General features: G+C 43.2%; 2 protein-coding genes across 2 annotated transcripts; one reads left to right on the top strand and one right to left on the bottom strand.

The window, feature by feature from the left end:
* Positions 1-226: 226 nt before the first annotated feature.
* ccsapa (centriole, cilia and spindle-associated protein a) lies at positions 227-10,316 on the top strand. Its single transcript, XM_084568835.1, has 4 exons — positions 227-321; positions 2,435-2,893; positions 3,543-3,889; positions 4,177-10,316. Exons 2-4 carry the CDS (start codon positions 2,464-2,466, stop codon positions 4,354-4,356), a joined length of 957 nt encoding a protein of 318 aa, XP_084424961.1. The 5' UTR covers positions 227-321; positions 2,435-2,463; the 3' UTR covers positions 4,357-10,316.
* Positions 10,317-10,598: 282 nt separating this feature from the next.
* Positions 10,599-16,469, bottom strand: cdc6 (cell division cycle 6 homolog). Its single transcript, XM_084574209.1, has 12 exons — positions 16,330-16,469; positions 14,692-15,035; positions 14,285-14,518; positions 13,923-14,122; positions 13,217-13,365; positions 13,016-13,122; positions 12,784-12,923; positions 12,595-12,695; positions 12,293-12,360; positions 11,704-11,882; positions 11,463-11,603; positions 10,599-10,952 (listed from the first exon to the last, which is right to left on the bottom strand). The coding sequence occupies exons 2-12, from the start codon at positions 15,023-15,025 to the stop codon at positions 10,860-10,862; spliced, it is 1,746 nt and encodes a 581-aa protein (XP_084430335.1). The 5' UTR covers positions 15,026-15,035; positions 16,330-16,469; the 3' UTR covers positions 10,599-10,859.
* Positions 16,470-17,200: the final 731 nt, after the last annotated feature.

Raw genomic sequence — 17,200 nt, 5'->3', positions numbered from 1 at the left:
TTCCAGTCTGAAAATGGATCTTCCACATTAAATTAATTTTTTTTTTTGAGTTTGTCTTCAATTTTGTTTTAAAGCATAGAGGTAATAATACAAGCAATATCTCAAAGATCTTATCATGATATGGTTGTCCGTGACGTTTCCCCCAGCATTTTATTGTGGCAATCAAAAACCGGAAGACATGTGTAGCATCTTTGCTAACTTTTCCAGTTCGGCTCTCAGTGTTAGCTGTCAGTCAGCGGTGCGACGCTCACCGTCTGACCGCTCAACGAGAGGCACAGACCGGGTCTTAATTAGACTGGACCCGCCTGGAACCAGACCTCGGTGAGTAAATATATAATATACCTTACTAATTTAATAATTATTCAAACTGTAAGCCTCCGTATTTTCAACACTACAGTGTTTACAAACGGAGATTAACGTACCAGCAGACGGCAGGTAACGGGTAACGGCTGTTAACCTGGCCGTTAGCCTGCTTTCACACGGTTAGTCGTTTTAAATCTCAAAATTACCCTCTTAATTACATGTTAGCACTTTCAACATACACAAACGGCATTATTAGAATTTTTTTATGCGTTTTATTTACTGGATAAATCCTAAAAACATGACGAATGGGTGTGACTGGAAGAATTAAAGCCTTAAAAAACAAGAGAAACGGACAATATATGTGTATTTATACTGGAAAATACCTCAGTTAATTAGTTCTTTAATTAGTACATGAGCTGACAGTGAAGGTTCGGTGCTCGGACCAAATACAGGCCAGAGAAATTAATAATTTATGCAGTTTAACCATTTAAATAAATAAAAATAAAAAAGAGAAGCACGTGTGTAGGCGTGCAGACTAAAATAGACAGCGAGCCTCGGTCATGTAGTAGGAGTAATAGTAGTTGTAGTACTACTGTACTGCAGTCTGTAGTAGTAGAGATATATCAGCCTCAATCCGGTAATCTGCTGTGGAGGGAGGGAGGAGGTGGGCGGGGCTTACAGGTAGAGGGGGCGTCACCAGGTGCTGCAGGTAGGTCCTTTAAAAACATATAAGTGGATTTAACTAGTGGAACATTATTAGAAGTTCTTCTTCTGGAGATGATTCATCCACGTATAGCTCGGTTATTTCTAAAACACTGATGTTAGATGTGTATATGATGTTTTCTCCAGCTACAGGTAAATATCTGGTAGTTAACAGACCCACAGGTGTTCCTATTTAAACCCCAACTACCCACCAAAATTCCCTTTGATTTAGAAGTATATTAAAATTTAGAAGTATATTAAAATTTAGAAGTATATTAAAAGGTACGAGAAGCTGTTTCCTAGTTCATGGTGAAAGTTCAAACTGTGGAAAAGTGGCTCTAGACTAACTGACGACTAAATAACTCAGTTTATATGAATTAACAAAACCAAAACGACAATAAATCTAATAAAATAAATACACTATATCATTTACTATCATGTGCTTTAAACAGAGTTAAGTTATATATCTGACAAATGATGTATTTCATACATGTTATACAGTATTTTACATTAGTTTACATTATTTACACTTGTATATCATATATGTTTATATCCTAATATACTGTATACAATATAAATACATTTTATAAAACCCCATATTTTAATCTCCTTGTACGTTGCATATATATTTTATCTATCTATCGAGTGAAATCTTATTTTTTCACTAATCGAACAATGATCCATCTTCCACATATTAAAGCGCTCCTCATATTAATCCATGTTTGGGATGGTCCCAGACAAACCACACACACACAGAAAGAGCAGCATTCAGTGACTGTGCATCACAGATCTGGGACAAACCTCAAGCCTCAATAAAAAATTCCAGAAAGTCAGTTTGCCCTTGTTGTGTTGTTTTATCTTTGGATGTCCCGTGACCTGGATGACGGAGAAACTTCCCAGACAACTGCTCAGCACTTTTAGGTGAAATTAAGGGGAAAGACGACTCCTACACAAGTCAGCGTGTCTTACAGGAGCAGGACATGACACAGTAACTGGGACCAGCCATTACTTCCTGTTTAATAACTTAATTACTGGACTGGAATAGAGAGGAGCAGGTTGTGCTGTAGTTGTTGTTTATAAAACGATGCATTAAAGCTCAACATTAGGGCTGAAATCAGACTAATCATGTCCACAGGCTGCTGCTGCTGCATCTGCTGCTGCTTCTTCTTCTGCTGTTATACATTTTATTTGTAGTTGACTTTTCTCTGAATGTAAATAAAGCTTGTTTTCTTTTTTTTATTGTGCTGTTGCTTCTGCAGGCTCCTACAGTCTGTCATTAGGTCAAACCTCTCAGTGAAAACACACAGGATACGTTCTTGTTATTAACAGTGTATGACAACACAGAACAGCATTTATTTTATATCCATTATATCCGTTTATATCTTGTTGAATGCATTTTTAAAATATCAATATTTTTTTTCCCCCACAGGGACTAGAACCAAGCTCGAAGCAATAACCATGGTAACCAAGAAAGTACGGACCGAGTACATGAAGAAGTTCCGGGACCCCAGGTGGGAGACGTTTTCCAAATGCTACGAGGACTCTCTGAAGTATCGTCTCACCCGGAGGGTGATGGAGCACTCCCACAAGCCCTGGTTCTGGGAGGGCTGGGACAGCGGCTCAGACTCCAGCGGCTGGTCCACGCCCAGGACCACCAGGAACAAGGTGGTTCCTCTGTCTCTCCCAGCGCCGCCCAAATCCTCAGACGTCAAGCAGAGGTTGTGGGAGCTGAAGACCAGACCTGGACCTGGGCCTGGGCCTGGGCCTGGACCTGGACCTGGGCCTGGACCTGGACCTGGACCTGGGCCTGGGCCTGGGCCTTCTGAGGACGGAGAGACAGATGTGGGAGCAGGACAGGCTCCGGTTGTAGATGCAGATCCAACCACAGGTGAGGAAACTGCAGGTCGTACTAACATTACCTAAAGGACTGGGGATACATTTTTATATTATTACACACATTTAATATCAAGTGTTAAGGTTCTGCATAGATTAGTGTCTGGCTGGTTTAAAGGAGCAGCTGTCTGCTAGGCATCACCTCACCACCATAACTACGCTCACACTACACGTCTTTGACCATTTTAGAATTATTCAGGATGAAATCAGGCTCTTCGTGCTCTGGTCTGAGCATCGCTGTGATACGAGGTACGAGGGCCGGAGGCAGGTTTCACCTCAATAGACACTGACGCTAAAAATATGTGGATTGAACTTCCAGTGTTCCTGTGAGACTGTCTTCTCTGGCTCAGACACTGAGCTCCAGTACAAAGGACCTTTTGTGTCTTTTAAAATTCCCAGTGTCTGAATTTTCAACATCTCATCTCAGCTCTGATTCCACCGCTGAAAATTAAAGACGCCTGTTCACACGTGACATTAACGTGTGTGTGTGTGGCGCCGGTACGGAGACTAGGAGTGTGTTTCAGTAGTGTGAAGTAAACGTAAACATGTAGATTAGAAAATGTCTCTCTGTCCTGTCTTCTGTCTTCTGTCTTCTGGGACTGTAACCGACAGCGTTCGTCTGTGTTTGTCTTGTGAATCATCAGTTGTTGAGAACGGAGTGAATGAAGCCGACGAAGCTTCAGTGACGGCAGCTCCGAACACCAGCGGACCCTCCGACGAAACGGCGACGGACAACGGGCCGGCCGACACCGCCTCCTCTGACGGGGAGCCAGTCGACCCGGTACCGAGACGACGACACCGCCGCCGCGCCCCGCGCTCCGAGCCGGGGCACCACGACAGCTCCCAGGACGACAAACCAGCCGTGACCCGCAAACCTCCGAGAGCGAAGAGCCAACCGGCGATCAGCACCAAGGAGAAGGAGAACCGGAGACCGTCCAGCCGACTGGACTGGACCGAGAGACAGACGGAGGTCAGGAGGACGCCCAACGACGTGAGTAAAACAAATACTCCAGATGCTGCATATATTTAACAGAAGTTATTGACAAGAAGAAAGAGAAGTCTATTTCCAGCCTTTGTCTTTAATACTGTTGTTTAATATAAGTCTGTCCTTGAGATGGTCTAGGATGTGACATTTAAAAGTCCAAACAGGCTCAGCCTCGTCCTCGGGACACCAGAGAAGTGAAGCTGTGTCACCCAACACCCGGCAAACATTAATAATAAAACACCGGAGTGCTTTTTCGGAAATGACTCCTCTCTCTCTGTGGTTTGTCCTGACAGAGCCACACGTCCGACGCCTGCGTTCAGACCCGCCGGGAGTCCGACAAGCGCAGCTCCAAGCCCGACCGCCGGCGGGCCCGGTCAGCCGACCTGGAGAAGATGAGGCGCTCGCAGCTGGCGGCGGTGGACGATCGCTGGATGACAGAGTACATGCGCTGCTTCTCCGCCCGGCTGAGGTAGAGGCCACATCCACCCACACCTCCAAAAACCAGTATCAGAGCATCAGGAGGATTTAACAACACACTGAGAACCACGTTGTCTCGTTACAGTCCGTCACAACTAAACTGATCTGTGGAAGAGGAGTTTAACTCATTCATTCATCCACTAGTAGAAATGATCAGTTCATTAGTAATTTAAAGTGTTCTGTCCTTGTAGCTGTGAAATTAAGTTTCCAGGGTTCTGGTTTTAATCTGAGCTTCGTCTTAGTCTCTGAAATAACTAACGTCAGAGCAGAGATCAATAAATTATCTTAACACACTTTCAAAATTAGTATCATCTCCCCAAGTCACGACGCACACACATCAACCAGCTGTTTGTGGTTCACATACAGTGGCAGCGATTCATTAGACTGATTTATTTGCATCCAGAGCATGAAGCTGAGACGGGACGTCCAGTGTCGACTGGAGACACAGGTGAACACAGGTGCTTCAGACTGGATTGTTAATGTTTTCCAGCAGCTTCACACAGCGTCCATTCATTCGGCCTCTCCTCCTTAAAGGGTTGTGTCTGTGAATCTACACCTCAGAGCAGAACCTCATTGTCCCATAGCTGACGTCCCTCTTAGCACAGGACGGAGTTAGAAGCTACTGGTGAACGTCCTGATTGATTCTGCTTCCCTCAAGTGTCCAAAATCTAAAAACATCTATGCACTAGCTGGACAGGTCCCAGGACTAAACTGTCCACGTCACACAGAGCAAACTGTGACGACGTAACGAGACAACAAGGAGCCGTGTTGTGTTACTGCATCTTTAATATCTGCTGGTTGATCCAGGATCAAAGGTTTACTCTATATCATCTGTCCTCACTGCCGGTCTGGACGACGTAGTCATTTTATTTATTCTGAGATAAAACAAGACTGTTACGTGACAATAACCAGGAAGAGACGGCAGTGATTCAATCTGCAGTAACAGGACGTTTAGTTTCAGGTACGGAGGACGGAACGGCTCTGAACTCAGAATGAACTAACTCTGTCCATGCTTGCTACACACACACACACACACACACACACACACACACACACACACACACACACACACACACACATAAACAAAACCACCTCCATTTTCTGAATGTATTTTATTTCTCAGCATGACAAACACAAACACGTGTTCCACTGCTGCTTTAAACGAGTTTGTTCATGTGTTTCAGTTCTCTCTCACTAAGGCAGCTGAGTGTTTATAACTGTGTGAGTGTTTGATCAGAGGCAGCAGGACGGACCAAACGGGAATATTTTTGATATCTGAGCATTTTAGATCTAAAGACTCTAAAGAAACTACGGCAGGACGAATAGAAACACTTTATTTATCAGATTAAATGATCAGTGAAGGTATTTTTTAGAGTAAAACGTGTGTTTAAGCTTCGCTGGCTTTGTAATAATGAAATGACTGTTAAACTATTTCAGAGTTTAGTTGTTAGCAGCGTTTTGCTTCCATTGACTTAAATACTCCTCTAACACAATACTTCTCTGTTCACTGCATTTAAAACAAGACTATGAGAGATTTAAAAAAAAATAATAAAAAGACTTATTTGCTTCGTTAAATTAAATAAATCCTCAAAATCCTGCAGACCACTAACATTACACACCACTTATTTAATAAAACGTTAACACTGGAGGACACAGAGACATGATGGTGTATACTGAGTGTGTGTGGTTGGTGTTTAGGACCAGACCTTGTTAACAAACTGTTTACACTGAACCAGGCCTCCGCTAAACAGTTTCTGCAGCTTTGTATTAGCCAGGTCTATATTTACTGAGTTTAACATGTGTTGTTTTATGTTTATAATCTATTTGCCCTCATTCATTTTCTGAGATAGTTTCCTGGAAACAACTAAACAATCTAATTTACCAGCGTGAGTCTTTTAGTCAACGACCAACGAATCATCTACACATCCAGAACTGGTACAGCTGCACTTTACTAAAGTGTTTTTTTATTCTAGTAATTGTTAAAACATATATATATTTATATATCTGACAATGCCCCAGATCACAGGTGTCAGGCCCTGATAGTAACCACACATGAGCAGAAACTGTTGCTGTTGCATCTCTGCTACAGGAAAGTAGACAGAGGCTGCACCTGCGCTTCTTTCAAATGTCTGGTTACTACCAGGGTTTTTGTTTCTGCTGGTTCACCACTAACCAGCCTGGTGACCCGTCCAGAGGCCTGTAACAACGACTTAATGTCATTACAGTTTTTCTCAACTGCTAAGACACATTTCTGGAAAGCAGCTCTCCTTTCCTCTAAACTCTCTAAACACAAATTTTCAAGCTACATTCACAAAACTGCTCAGACTCTTCTTGCAAAACCAAACTTTCACCTCAGAACAGTTTAATCTTTGCTCAAAACTGAACAATGTTGTCAAATCGTGCCCCGAGTCAATCACAATTAAAAACACTACTGAGCAGTCACTGAACACTACAGAGAAAAATAGAAAACACAAAGCTCAGGACATGAAGCTGCAGAAATTAATGTTTATTGTTCACTGGAGGCTAAATGCATGTTACAAAACAAACACCTGTGCATTAGCACATGTACATAGAAAAAACAAAACAAAAAAAAAAGTACAATAAACAGAAATCTTGTGCATTTAGTACTTTTATACAGTAAACCTACATAAAAATAAAGTAAAAAAATATACAAAGTATATTTCTATCCACTGCAGTGCTTCACTAACCAGTGCTCTCTGAACTGGCTCATATACGTCCCCTCACATCATCAGCCACAGGTGTGACCAGTTTTGAGTTGTTGTGTTCAACCGGTGACGCCAGTGTTTTAATTGTGTTTGACGTTTGCCACCTGTGCTCACCTGTATGCAACACAGGTGCATCACAATAAAAGTGTGTTGGTAAGATGTGTCTCAACAGGTGAAAAGAGAGTGATTCAATGAGTGGGTTCAGGCAACGGAGCGTTTAGTTCAGACAGTTTAGTGTCTTAGCAATCGAGAAAAACTGTAAACGTCTTGTTTTGTCAGAAACACCACGATCGTGCAGCAGCAGCAGTTAGTTGTTGCAGCTCGACATGTTTCACCATCATCATCAGTAGTAAACGTTATAAATGAAGCAGTTTTTTCTTTGGATCACATGTTGAAACTTCCAGGAAACTTCCTATAAACTATCGAGGGAGTTACTGTCTGCACAGTTTCCTCCTCCTCTTTCCGTCCCGTGTTTCTGTCCAGTGATGAGATGAGATGGGAGATTGTAATAGATTCTACCATACCATCATCCATGTTGGTGGACGTTTACATTTTAAATGTCGAATGTTTCAGGACGTGAGGAGACGCTGCATGAGGTTTGAAGTAACGTCAGAGTTGTGAGTTTGTGTTTTGTTGTTTGTCTGGTGAATCAAAGAGAGGGCTGATGTTCCTTATGTTTAACATTTCACTGTTTAAAACTGAATGCGTTTAACTTCACTGAGAATGTTTCGCTCTGAATGTGCACAGCTGTTACTGATGACTCCTTCACTCTGCTGTTCAACAACTGGAAACCTCTCCTTAATCTCAGCGTTTATACTGGACTCACATCCTGAACTGAAGAGAAATGACTGTAGGAATACTCAGTTACTGTTAATAATGTTTGTAGAAAACAATCTTAAAAATGAAACAGTCAAAAAAGAAAAAAGCAGGAAAACGCTCACGTCTGGAAACCTCAGTCATGTTTTTAACACTTCACATCAAACTGTCTGAGCTCCTCTCTCAATCTGGGACTTTTTAAGTTACAATAAAACATAAATCATGTTTTATAAACTCTTATTTTGTTGGTGAAAAATCTAAATTTGTAAAGTAACTAAACCCGAGAAAAAACTATTCAAGTAAAGTAGAAGCTCAGTGAATTATTTTCTGAACACAAAGACCAACATTATAACTCAGATTATTATCTTTCAGTCAGGACAGGTTCTTCTTCCATGAGGAACATTTTCTGTCTCAGTGGAGCTAACGTATGTGTGGAGTGTTTGTGGCTTTAACGTTCAGACTGCAGCTGTGAATCACTCCCTGGATGAAGAGTGTCCTGATGAGGACATGAGGCATTGTGGGAGTTCTGAGTGATTTTAGACACAAGCTTTGATTTTAAGTGTTGTTAAAGTTTCTAAATGCCCTGTAGAGATGCTGTACACGTGTCTTTATCTTAATGTGTCCGAATGTTTTAGACAATCACATGGAAGTATTTTAAAGTGTTGTTGGGCCGGTCAATTAAAATGACAGAAGAAAAAACACAGTGCTGCTTAAAATTCAGGATTTTCTACATTTCTGCCAAAGTTACTTAAATCATCAGAGAATTTTAACAAAACTGAAACAATAATATTATACCTGTGTATTTGTTTATCTAGTAGAATGAGCCAATATTACATATCAGAGAGGAGCTCCTCTAGGATCCAATCAGAGTCCATGTGTTCAGAAGTGTTTCCATCAATGTAATGAGACTCAGGTGTGGTTCAGTTCCTGGTTTAGTTTCAATAAATCAGGGATTTGTCTCAGTCTGATCTTCACAACACATGTTTGTGGACAAAGGAGCTTTCTGAGGAGCTCAGAGAAAGAGTTGTTGTTGCTCATCAGGCTGGAAAAGGTTCCAGAACCATCTCTAAAGAGTTTGGAACCCACAAATAATCCACAGTCAGACAGACTGAAGACGACTGTTCCCCTCCACAGGAGTGGTCCACCAACAAAGATCACTCCATAATAGTCTGAGAGGTCCCAAAGGAACCCAGGGGAACTTCTAAGCAGCTAAAGGCCTCTCTCACATTGGTTGATGTTAATGTTGATGAATCCACTGAACAACCATGGTGTGATGGACAAAGACACTGCTCTCCAAGAAGAACATTTCTAAACATCATGTGGACAAGACAGAAGACTATTGGGACAATGTTTAGTGGACAGATGAGACCAAAGTAGAATAGTTTGGTTTAAATGAGATGAACCAACACTGCATCATTCCAGCATCAGAACCTCATCCCTCCATCAAACATGGGGGTGCTAATGTCCTGGTTTGGGCCTGTTCTGCTGCATCTGGACCAGGACGGCTTGTCATCACTGATGGACCAATGAATTCTGAATTCTACCAGTGAACTCTAAAAGAAAATGTCAGGACATCTGTCCATGAGCTGAATGTGAAGAGAAACTGGGTCATGCAGCAAGACAACGAGAACCAAGAACACAAGTGGTTCTACAAAAGAACGGTTAAAGAAGAACAAGATGAATGTTTAGGAACGGCCAAGTCAAAGTCCTGACCTTAATCCAATAGAAATGTTGTGGAAGGACCTGAAGCAAGCAGTTGATGTGAGGAAACCCACCAACATCTCAGAACTGAAGTGGTTCTGTTCTGAGGAATGGGCTAAAATTCCTCCAAGCTGCTGTAGACCACTGATCAGCTGTTACCAGAAACATTTAGTTACAGGGAGGTCACAGCAGATACTGGAGACATGGAGGACATGATATGTAATATTGGCTCATTTTACTGAACAAGTATATTATTACTGTTTCCTTAGTTTTACTGGGGTCTCTGTCTTCAGGACTTGTCAATGAACTGATGTTTAGATTCAGTTTTATGCAGAAATGTAGAAACTTCAGGAGGAAACTAAAACCTTTAATCTGTACTTTCTACTAATCTATTGTCCTGGAGAAGGTTTTACTGGCGGCAGATTATATAAATGTTTCTCACACATCTGAATATTTAATCATATTTTATCTCCACTGACTGTTTACATTTTTTTGCTCACTGTATTTGTATTTGAAAAAACATGCACAGTAAATATATACAAATATATTTTCATCCACTTTAGGACGTTGCTGTGAATAAATCCTATTTCAATAAAAGCAGTTTTGAATTATTCATTATTCATTATTCATGTTTCCTTCAGCTCCTACAGGCTAAACGCTAACGCTTTAATCCAATCAGAGGCTGCTCATGTGGACGTCCGTCCTGCTGATCCTTGGACGTCCCAGTCAGTCCATCACTGCTAAAGGTGAGTCTAGCTGTGAAAGGACAGATGAGTTGGGCCTGTGTCCCACCAATAGATTTGTTTGGACGTCCTGATCCAGCGTTATTAGGCTTCGGCCAAGTCTGATCTTTAGTAGTTATTTGGAGAAACGTCTCTAAAAGTTTCTCCACTTAGACTCGATGGACACTTTGAATATTCATTACGTCCGTCTTTGGCTGAGACACGGTTTTGTTTTATGAATCCGTCTTTTGTCTCAAACACATGAGGACGACATTGAGGACACACACGTTTAAAATGTCTGAACATTTGTTTATTCACAGCGTTTAATCTGAACTGAAACAAATGCTGAAATTATTTCATCATATTTTCTTCTGAGTCGACGTCAGATGAAGAAAAATGAAATAATTAAAAAAAAATTATAAAAACTGTACAGATCCCAGAAAAAATGGGAATAAAAAATATTAATAATAAGTCTTTGAATAAACTTAGAGTTCATTTAAAAAATCTGAGATTAAAAATAAAAAGTAGTAAAGATCATGAGGGGAGTCCTGCAGCGAGGATGCTTCCCAGCAGCGTTCGGTCCTTCAGAGCGTTTTCAACGTCTTTCTCCTCGATCTTCAGAAAAACCTGAACAAACAAAACACAAAGAAAGATTCAATCAGCTGTTCTCCAGGTGATAATGAAGGAACAGGTTAAATTAGTAATCGTCTACAACTACAGCCAGAGGTCGTACAGGTCGATCACGACATCTGTTCAACTGAGAAATATAAACCTTTACATGGACCTAAAGTCTAACGCTACAATAAAATGGTTCAAGTTTAACGTGATCAGCAAATATGAAGAGCACAGAATTAGAAAAAGGAAAAAGTCACGACGCAGCTAAGAAGATCATCGTCATGTATTTTGGAATGAATGTGTCTTTAACTTCTGAGACTACAGTTCCCATCATGCTTTGGGTGATGGAAAGCCTAGAAGTAGAATCCCTTGAAGATAAACCTGAATCAGCCTCCTTACTCTAAGTTTCTTGAACTTTTACGTTTCGCCGTGGTTACCGTAGCGCTACCAGACAAGCAGCAGATCTAAACTACTGTATATTTCTGACTGATCGTGATCACCAGGCGTCGGTCGGTTTAGTACCTTAGTGAGTCGAGCCTCTTTGGCTTTCTTCAGAGCGAAGATCCCTCGACTCTCCAGCAGACTGCAGAGGGACAGACACTCGCCCTGTCCCACTCCAGACACCTGCCTCTGAGCGCACAGACGAGTGTAGACCTCATGGAGCTGAAGCACAAAAACACGTCCGGTTACAACAAAGTTCCTACGCTCACTTTGAGCCAGACGGCCTAAACACAAACACCACTGCCGTCTCAGACGTCCTCACCTTCCCCAGGACGACCTCTTTGCTCTTTCCGTTGCGGCTGAGCAGCAGGAGGCAGCAGACCAGCAGCTTCTGCTGCAGGGGGAAACTCTCGCCATCCGAGCCGCCGCTCTGGGACGCCATGCGGTCGCCGTAGACCTCCGACAGCACACGGGCCACCTGAGGGAGGCTGACCCGGGACGCTGCAAACAAACAGAGAGGAGAAGAAGAAGAGTGTCAGCCACCGGTGTCACATCTGAGACCAACAAACTCAAAACTAGAGATGATCCGATCCTTAATGTCCTAGAGTTGGTCTCCTGTAGCGTCCCAAAGTCTGTCCTTGTCTTCCTTGTCTTCTCCTAGAGTTGGTCTCCTGTGTCTTCCTAAAGTCTGTCCTTGTCTTCCTTGTCTTCTCCTAGAGTTGGTCTCCTGTAGCATCCTAAAGTCTTTCCTTGTCTTCCTTGTCTTCCTCTAGAGTTAGTCTCCTGTAGCGTCCTAAAGTATGTCCTTTCTCCTCCAGGGAACTTTGCTTTTAAGCTTCGACGCTAGCTACCCGCCATGCCTGGATCGGGACGTCCCTACTGACACAGGCCCAGCTCACAGCCAGACTCACCTTTAGTTTCATCTTTTGTTTCCGCTGCTTTCTTTCTCTCATCAGATTCCACGATCTCCACAGCTCTCCTGAAAATAACAGAATCAGAATCAGTCTAAAGCGTTTCATTAAGATGCTCCAGAGAAACCTGAATTTAGTCTTTAAAGAACAAAAAACATCTGCACGTGCTCTAAAAATGGTTCACCTGCACATATCTTAAAAATAACCTACAGTTCTTTTTAAATCTATACGATTAATTATGATTCAGTGGTGATTAAAAGGTGGTTAGCAGGACGTGGTTAAAAGGTGATTAAAATATTCACCTGCAGATATCCAGAGCTTTCCTGGCGTCTCCAGACACGGCCGACACTTTCCTGGCACAGAACTGAACCGCTGAGGCGTCTAGGATTCCTTCAGCCGACGCCTGAGAGGGGACACATTAAATCTGGGTTAAATCAGCGCAACTACAAACATTCAAACTGACAATCTGAATCTAAATCAGCGGCGTTTACCTGTGTGAGTCTGTCCTGCACGATGGCGGCCAGCTCCTGCCGGCTGTAGGGAGGGAAGTGCAGCAGCAGGGGGCGACAGTGAGGGCGAGCCTGCAGCCGGGGCAGGATGCGGTCCGTCAGATCCAGAGCGTTGGCGATGCCTGGAAGAAGAGGAACAGAAGAAGACGACCGGGGTTTATAAGAGCTCACATCCACACAGACGTTTAGACGTTTCAGCGGACTGAGCTCTCACCGATGAGACAGAGGCGAGACTCGGCCAGGTACGGCCACTCGAAGATGGTGTAGAGGACGTCCTGAGCTTTGCTGTCCAGCTGATCCATCTCATCCAGGACGAGAAGCCTGAGACGGAGAGGAAGACGGAGTCAGAGTCTGTTTTTATTATTGTTCAACCAGGAAAGGAAACCACAACCAGACGTGGATTCGTTTCACTCACACAGCGGGACCCGGGGACGTCAGGAACCTCTGCAGGCCGCTCTGCCCGCCGGACGCTCTCAGCTTGCTGGCCAGCAGAGGGAAGATGGCGTGGGAGCTCCTCAGGCTCATACAGTTCACCACCACGGTCTGGACCGACGAAAGCTCAGCCTGACGGGACAGAGAGAGGGAGTTAGAGGCAGGCACAGGTAAATATTCACAGGTATTTATCTTTTAACCCAGTAAATAAAACATGCATCATTTAACTAGGACAAATATACATCCACCTGGGTGTTTTTGCTTGTTTCGACTATAAAACGTCCAGAGAACGTCCAGTGAGTAAATGATTTTGCCCATTTTTCTATATCAGGCAGTTATTTACAATTTACTGCAGGTTAATAACCTTCCAGGAGATGAGCGGGAGTGAAATTACTGTAATGACACTATATTTACTGTAAAGAGCAAAGTCTCAGCTTTCAGAAACCGTTATCGAATATCCGAATATCTCCAGTTGCACAAATCAGACGTAATTAAAGTAATCCAAAGTGTGCCGGTCGACAAATTCAATTTAAAGGGTAAATTGATTTATCCCATATTAAATTAATTTAAATTTATCTCATTAATTATAGTTCATAGGCGTTTAAGCATTAAATAAAAAAAAATAACAATAACAGTAATAATAGCTGCCTGCAGTGAGTGAATGTGTCCACTAGGTGTCAGTAAATCACCTTCATCTCCTGCAGCACACAGTTGAGACACGCCGTCTTGCCCGTCCCCGGGGCTCCGGAGATGTAGAGGCTGCCGGGGAGACGCTGCAGCACCTTGTCCTCCAGGAAGGACCGGATGGACGCCCGCTCGTCCTCCCTGGACAGGAGGCGCTCTGGGACGGCGGTGTGGAGCGCCTGCTTTACGCCCAGGAACCTCGACTCTGGGGGAGAGACGTCGGTTAATGACGCGGCAAAGGAGAGAACGTCCTGGTTTATGAGCAGTGAGGTTAAACTGAAGGAAAGTGAAGCTGTGCTTAAATGTCAAAAGGTCAGTTTAGTGAGAACACAGCTGCCATCTTCTAAAAGCTACAAACTCTTCTTACTTTCTGCAAACAGTCGAGCGACCGGCAGCTTCTTGTCCGGGCTCCCGGCGGGCGTCTCCCGTCGCCTCGGGGACGACCTCGCCGAGGGGGACGACGGGACGAGCTGACGGCGAGCCGGGACCAGAGAGTTCTCGTCAAAGCCCAGCCTCCGGGGCGACGCCAGAGGAGTCTGTCTGCTCTGCTTGGGCGGGGAGCCGAGCAGAGCGGCGCCGAGGTTGCAGCCGTTGTCGTCACCTGGAGAAAGAGAACGTAGGGAGTCTCTTAAAAAGGACGCTATGTCTGTGGGACAGTTTAACATCAAACCATCAACCAGAACGTGTTCCTAACGTGTGCTGTGACTGTCAGGGTGGGGTGAAGGGTTTACTGCTCTAGAAATGAGAGAACCGAGTGATAAAAGGAGACCTCACCTGTGCGCTTTCGTGGGCTGAGGGGGATCCGGGTTTGGAGACTTGGAGAAGAAGGAGGGTTCGGTCGCACCGCTGCACGCCGGGGGGAGAGAGGGGACGTGAGGGCGGGTCGGTCGGCGAGACGTCTGGGCGACAGAAGGACGGGCGGGTCGGCGGGGCGTCTCGGGGACAGCGGCCCGATGCTGATCGGGGTCGGGGACCGGCGGTCGGGCTTGGTCGGCGACGGGGCGGGGGACTTTTCCGTCTCTTTGGAGCGAGAGGAAACTCTGCAGGATTTGCGTCGGGGGAACTGCAGCATGGGCTGAGCGTGGCCCTTGGAGCGAGTGCTGGGCATCGTGACGTCTCTGAAACAAAGGGACATGTTTAAATGAAAAAACTAAAAGCAGTAAGAAGAAAATGATGGAAACGTCTAAAGTTTAGAAGCTGGAGGAGGTTGTTCTTTCTTTTCAGGTAAAGTCTTGTTATAAACAGGAGGTAAAGGACGTCACAGTTATAATCTGCTCCATAAAAGACGTTTTATTTTAGATGCATAACCTTAAACGGACCAAGACGTAGACCTTCCTTCTAAATCATCATCCAGGACTCTCATACCAGTCTGTGATTCAGCCGATAGTCTGCTTGGAGCGTAGATTATGTTTTAAACCTTCAGTCTGAGTGAGAGCGACCAGGAGGACGAGGGGAAGGGGGGACGCTAAACTCTGACACCAGGACATGAAAGGACGTTGAATCAACAGATGTCTTATTGCGGGGGTTCATCTTCTGACCCAAACATCAACGTCTCCATTTGTTATTTAAGGTGTGAATCTTTACAGGAGCAAATATTCATTTAGTGACTTGTTGTGCTCCAGAACTGGACTGTAGCTGCCAGATAAACTAAACGGCATCACTATTAGAATTAAACATCTCATACATTCACTCATTTACTTGTGTTTAACTCTTTATATCAGATAAAAGAACAGACAGTCTTCAGGTTTACACGTGAAAACATTTATACTTTTAAAGGTTTGAAAGGAGCAGATCATCTGGAACAGACAGACGGACTAAAATAAAACTGATCAGAGTCTAAATGTGCATTAAACGTCTCAGTGGAAGTTTTATTGTGGCAAATAAAAATAACATTCATCTAAAACAACCTGTCTGGCCTCATATCATGTTAGTTTCAGTATCTGTTTAGTAAATCATCAGAAAATCAGACACATCTGATGAAGTTAAACACAATAAGACATTTAACGAGACCATAAATAAACATAAACATAAAGTTTAACCCCGGAGCAGCTGATAAACAGTCTCCCCACATGAATAAGGAGGTCAGTGTTTGTTAAAGTCTGTTGGTTTAAAACAAAGTGAGCTGATTAATGGCGCCAAACCAGCGAGTCTGAAACTAACAGCCTCGACACCTCGACACTAACAGGACAGAGACTCAACCTCAGGAACTAAATAATTATACAAAATACAAAAGAGAAGATCTGTTGATGTAGAAAAGCTTAAAACCAGTATTTTATTAGAGGAGAAACTAACAAACCAAGTCTGAAGAGGAGACGAGACCGAGCGGCTCGATCTCTTCCGCCTTGCGACAAAAAACAAACCAAACTATTTCTGTTCTTTATGAATAAATAATAATGTTGTTGGTGAAGTTACCTCTCGTTAAAACGTTGAAAGAATCTTCTAGAACCAAAGCGGAGCGTCCTCTCTTGTCCTCTCTTGTCCTCTCGTGTCCTCTCTTGTCCTCTCTTGTCCTAACGTCCTCTCTTGTCCTTTCTCAGCTCGTCTTCTTCACTTCTCAACACAAACTTGCGCCAAATCGTCTCTGGCTCCGCCTCCATCAGCTGCGCGCTCTCTGATTGGCCACGGAGGCTCCGCTCCCCCGGCGCTCATTGGCCGAGCGTCGCCGGCGGATGTTGCGTTGACGGATGTTGCGTCAGCGGAAGGACGTTTTGGCGGAATGAAATTTTCCCGGGAACTTTGAGAGCTTGTTGTGCTGCGTCACTTAAAGGCGACAAAACGTTTAGTTTCATAAATACTGGATTAATATTTATATTTTACATTAATGGTTAACTTTAATATGAACATTTAACTTTAATATGAACATTTAACTTTAATATGAACATTTAACTTTAATATTCCTGGTTTAATACTGTATTAATATTTATAACTAATATTAAAGCCTTACTTTCAGTCTACTGAGCAGACAGTGGGACATTAAAAGAAGAGTATTAGAAAATAACAGAAATAGTTTGTATGTATTAAAAAGGTCAGTTTTAGGATGTGTAATGAGTTACTGCACATGATGTCGAGGTTTGTATTCACATTTATACTAGTAGACAAAGGTTAAAATGATGCATCTAAGGAAGAGACAGCACGTCTAAATTTAGATAGAGATGGAAATAAACTGAATTTGTTGAGATTTTAATGTGAAACTGAAACACACTAGTATGAGTTTAGATGCTTCAGATATGTGCTGTTTAGATGTTACTTTTGTGGACAACCTGTATTTCATCTATTACTTGTA

Source organism: Chelon labrosus (genome assembly GCF_963514085.1).
Source record: "Chelon labrosus genome assembly, chromosome: 2".
Lineage (NCBI taxonomy): Eukaryota > Metazoa > Chordata > Actinopteri > Mugiliformes > Mugilidae > Chelon > Chelon labrosus.
The sequence above is the reverse complement of the archived record's forward strand: the minus strand, read 5'-3'. Positions and strand labels throughout refer to the sequence as shown.

Bases quoted from the DNA above. Each gene is read 5' to 3' on its own strand.
- ccsapa (XM_084568835.1), top strand. From the start codon at position 2,464: ATGGTAACCAAGAAAGTACGGACCGAGTACATGAAGAAGTTCCGGGAC. The intron at 2,894-3,542 runs GTGAGGAAACTG...GTGAATCATCAG, and splicing joins AGATGCAGATCCAACCACAG to TTGTTGAGAACGGAGTGAAT. The intron at 3,890-4,176 runs GTGAGTAAAACA...TTGTCCTGACAG, and splicing joins TCAGGAGGACGCCCAACGAC to AGCCACACGTCCGACGCCTG.
- cdc6 (XM_084574209.1), bottom strand. From the start codon at position 15,025: ATGCCCAGCACTCGCTCCAAGGGCCACGCTCAGCCCATGCTGCAGTTC. The intron at 12,361-12,594 runs GTGAATATTTTA...TGTTATTTTCAG, and splicing joins AAAGCTCTGGATATCTGCAG to GAGAGCTGTGGAGATCGTGG. The intron at 10,953-11,462 runs GTACTAAACCGA...TTGTTTGTTCAG, and splicing joins AAGAGGCTCGACTCACTAAG to GTTTTTCTGAAGATCGAGGA.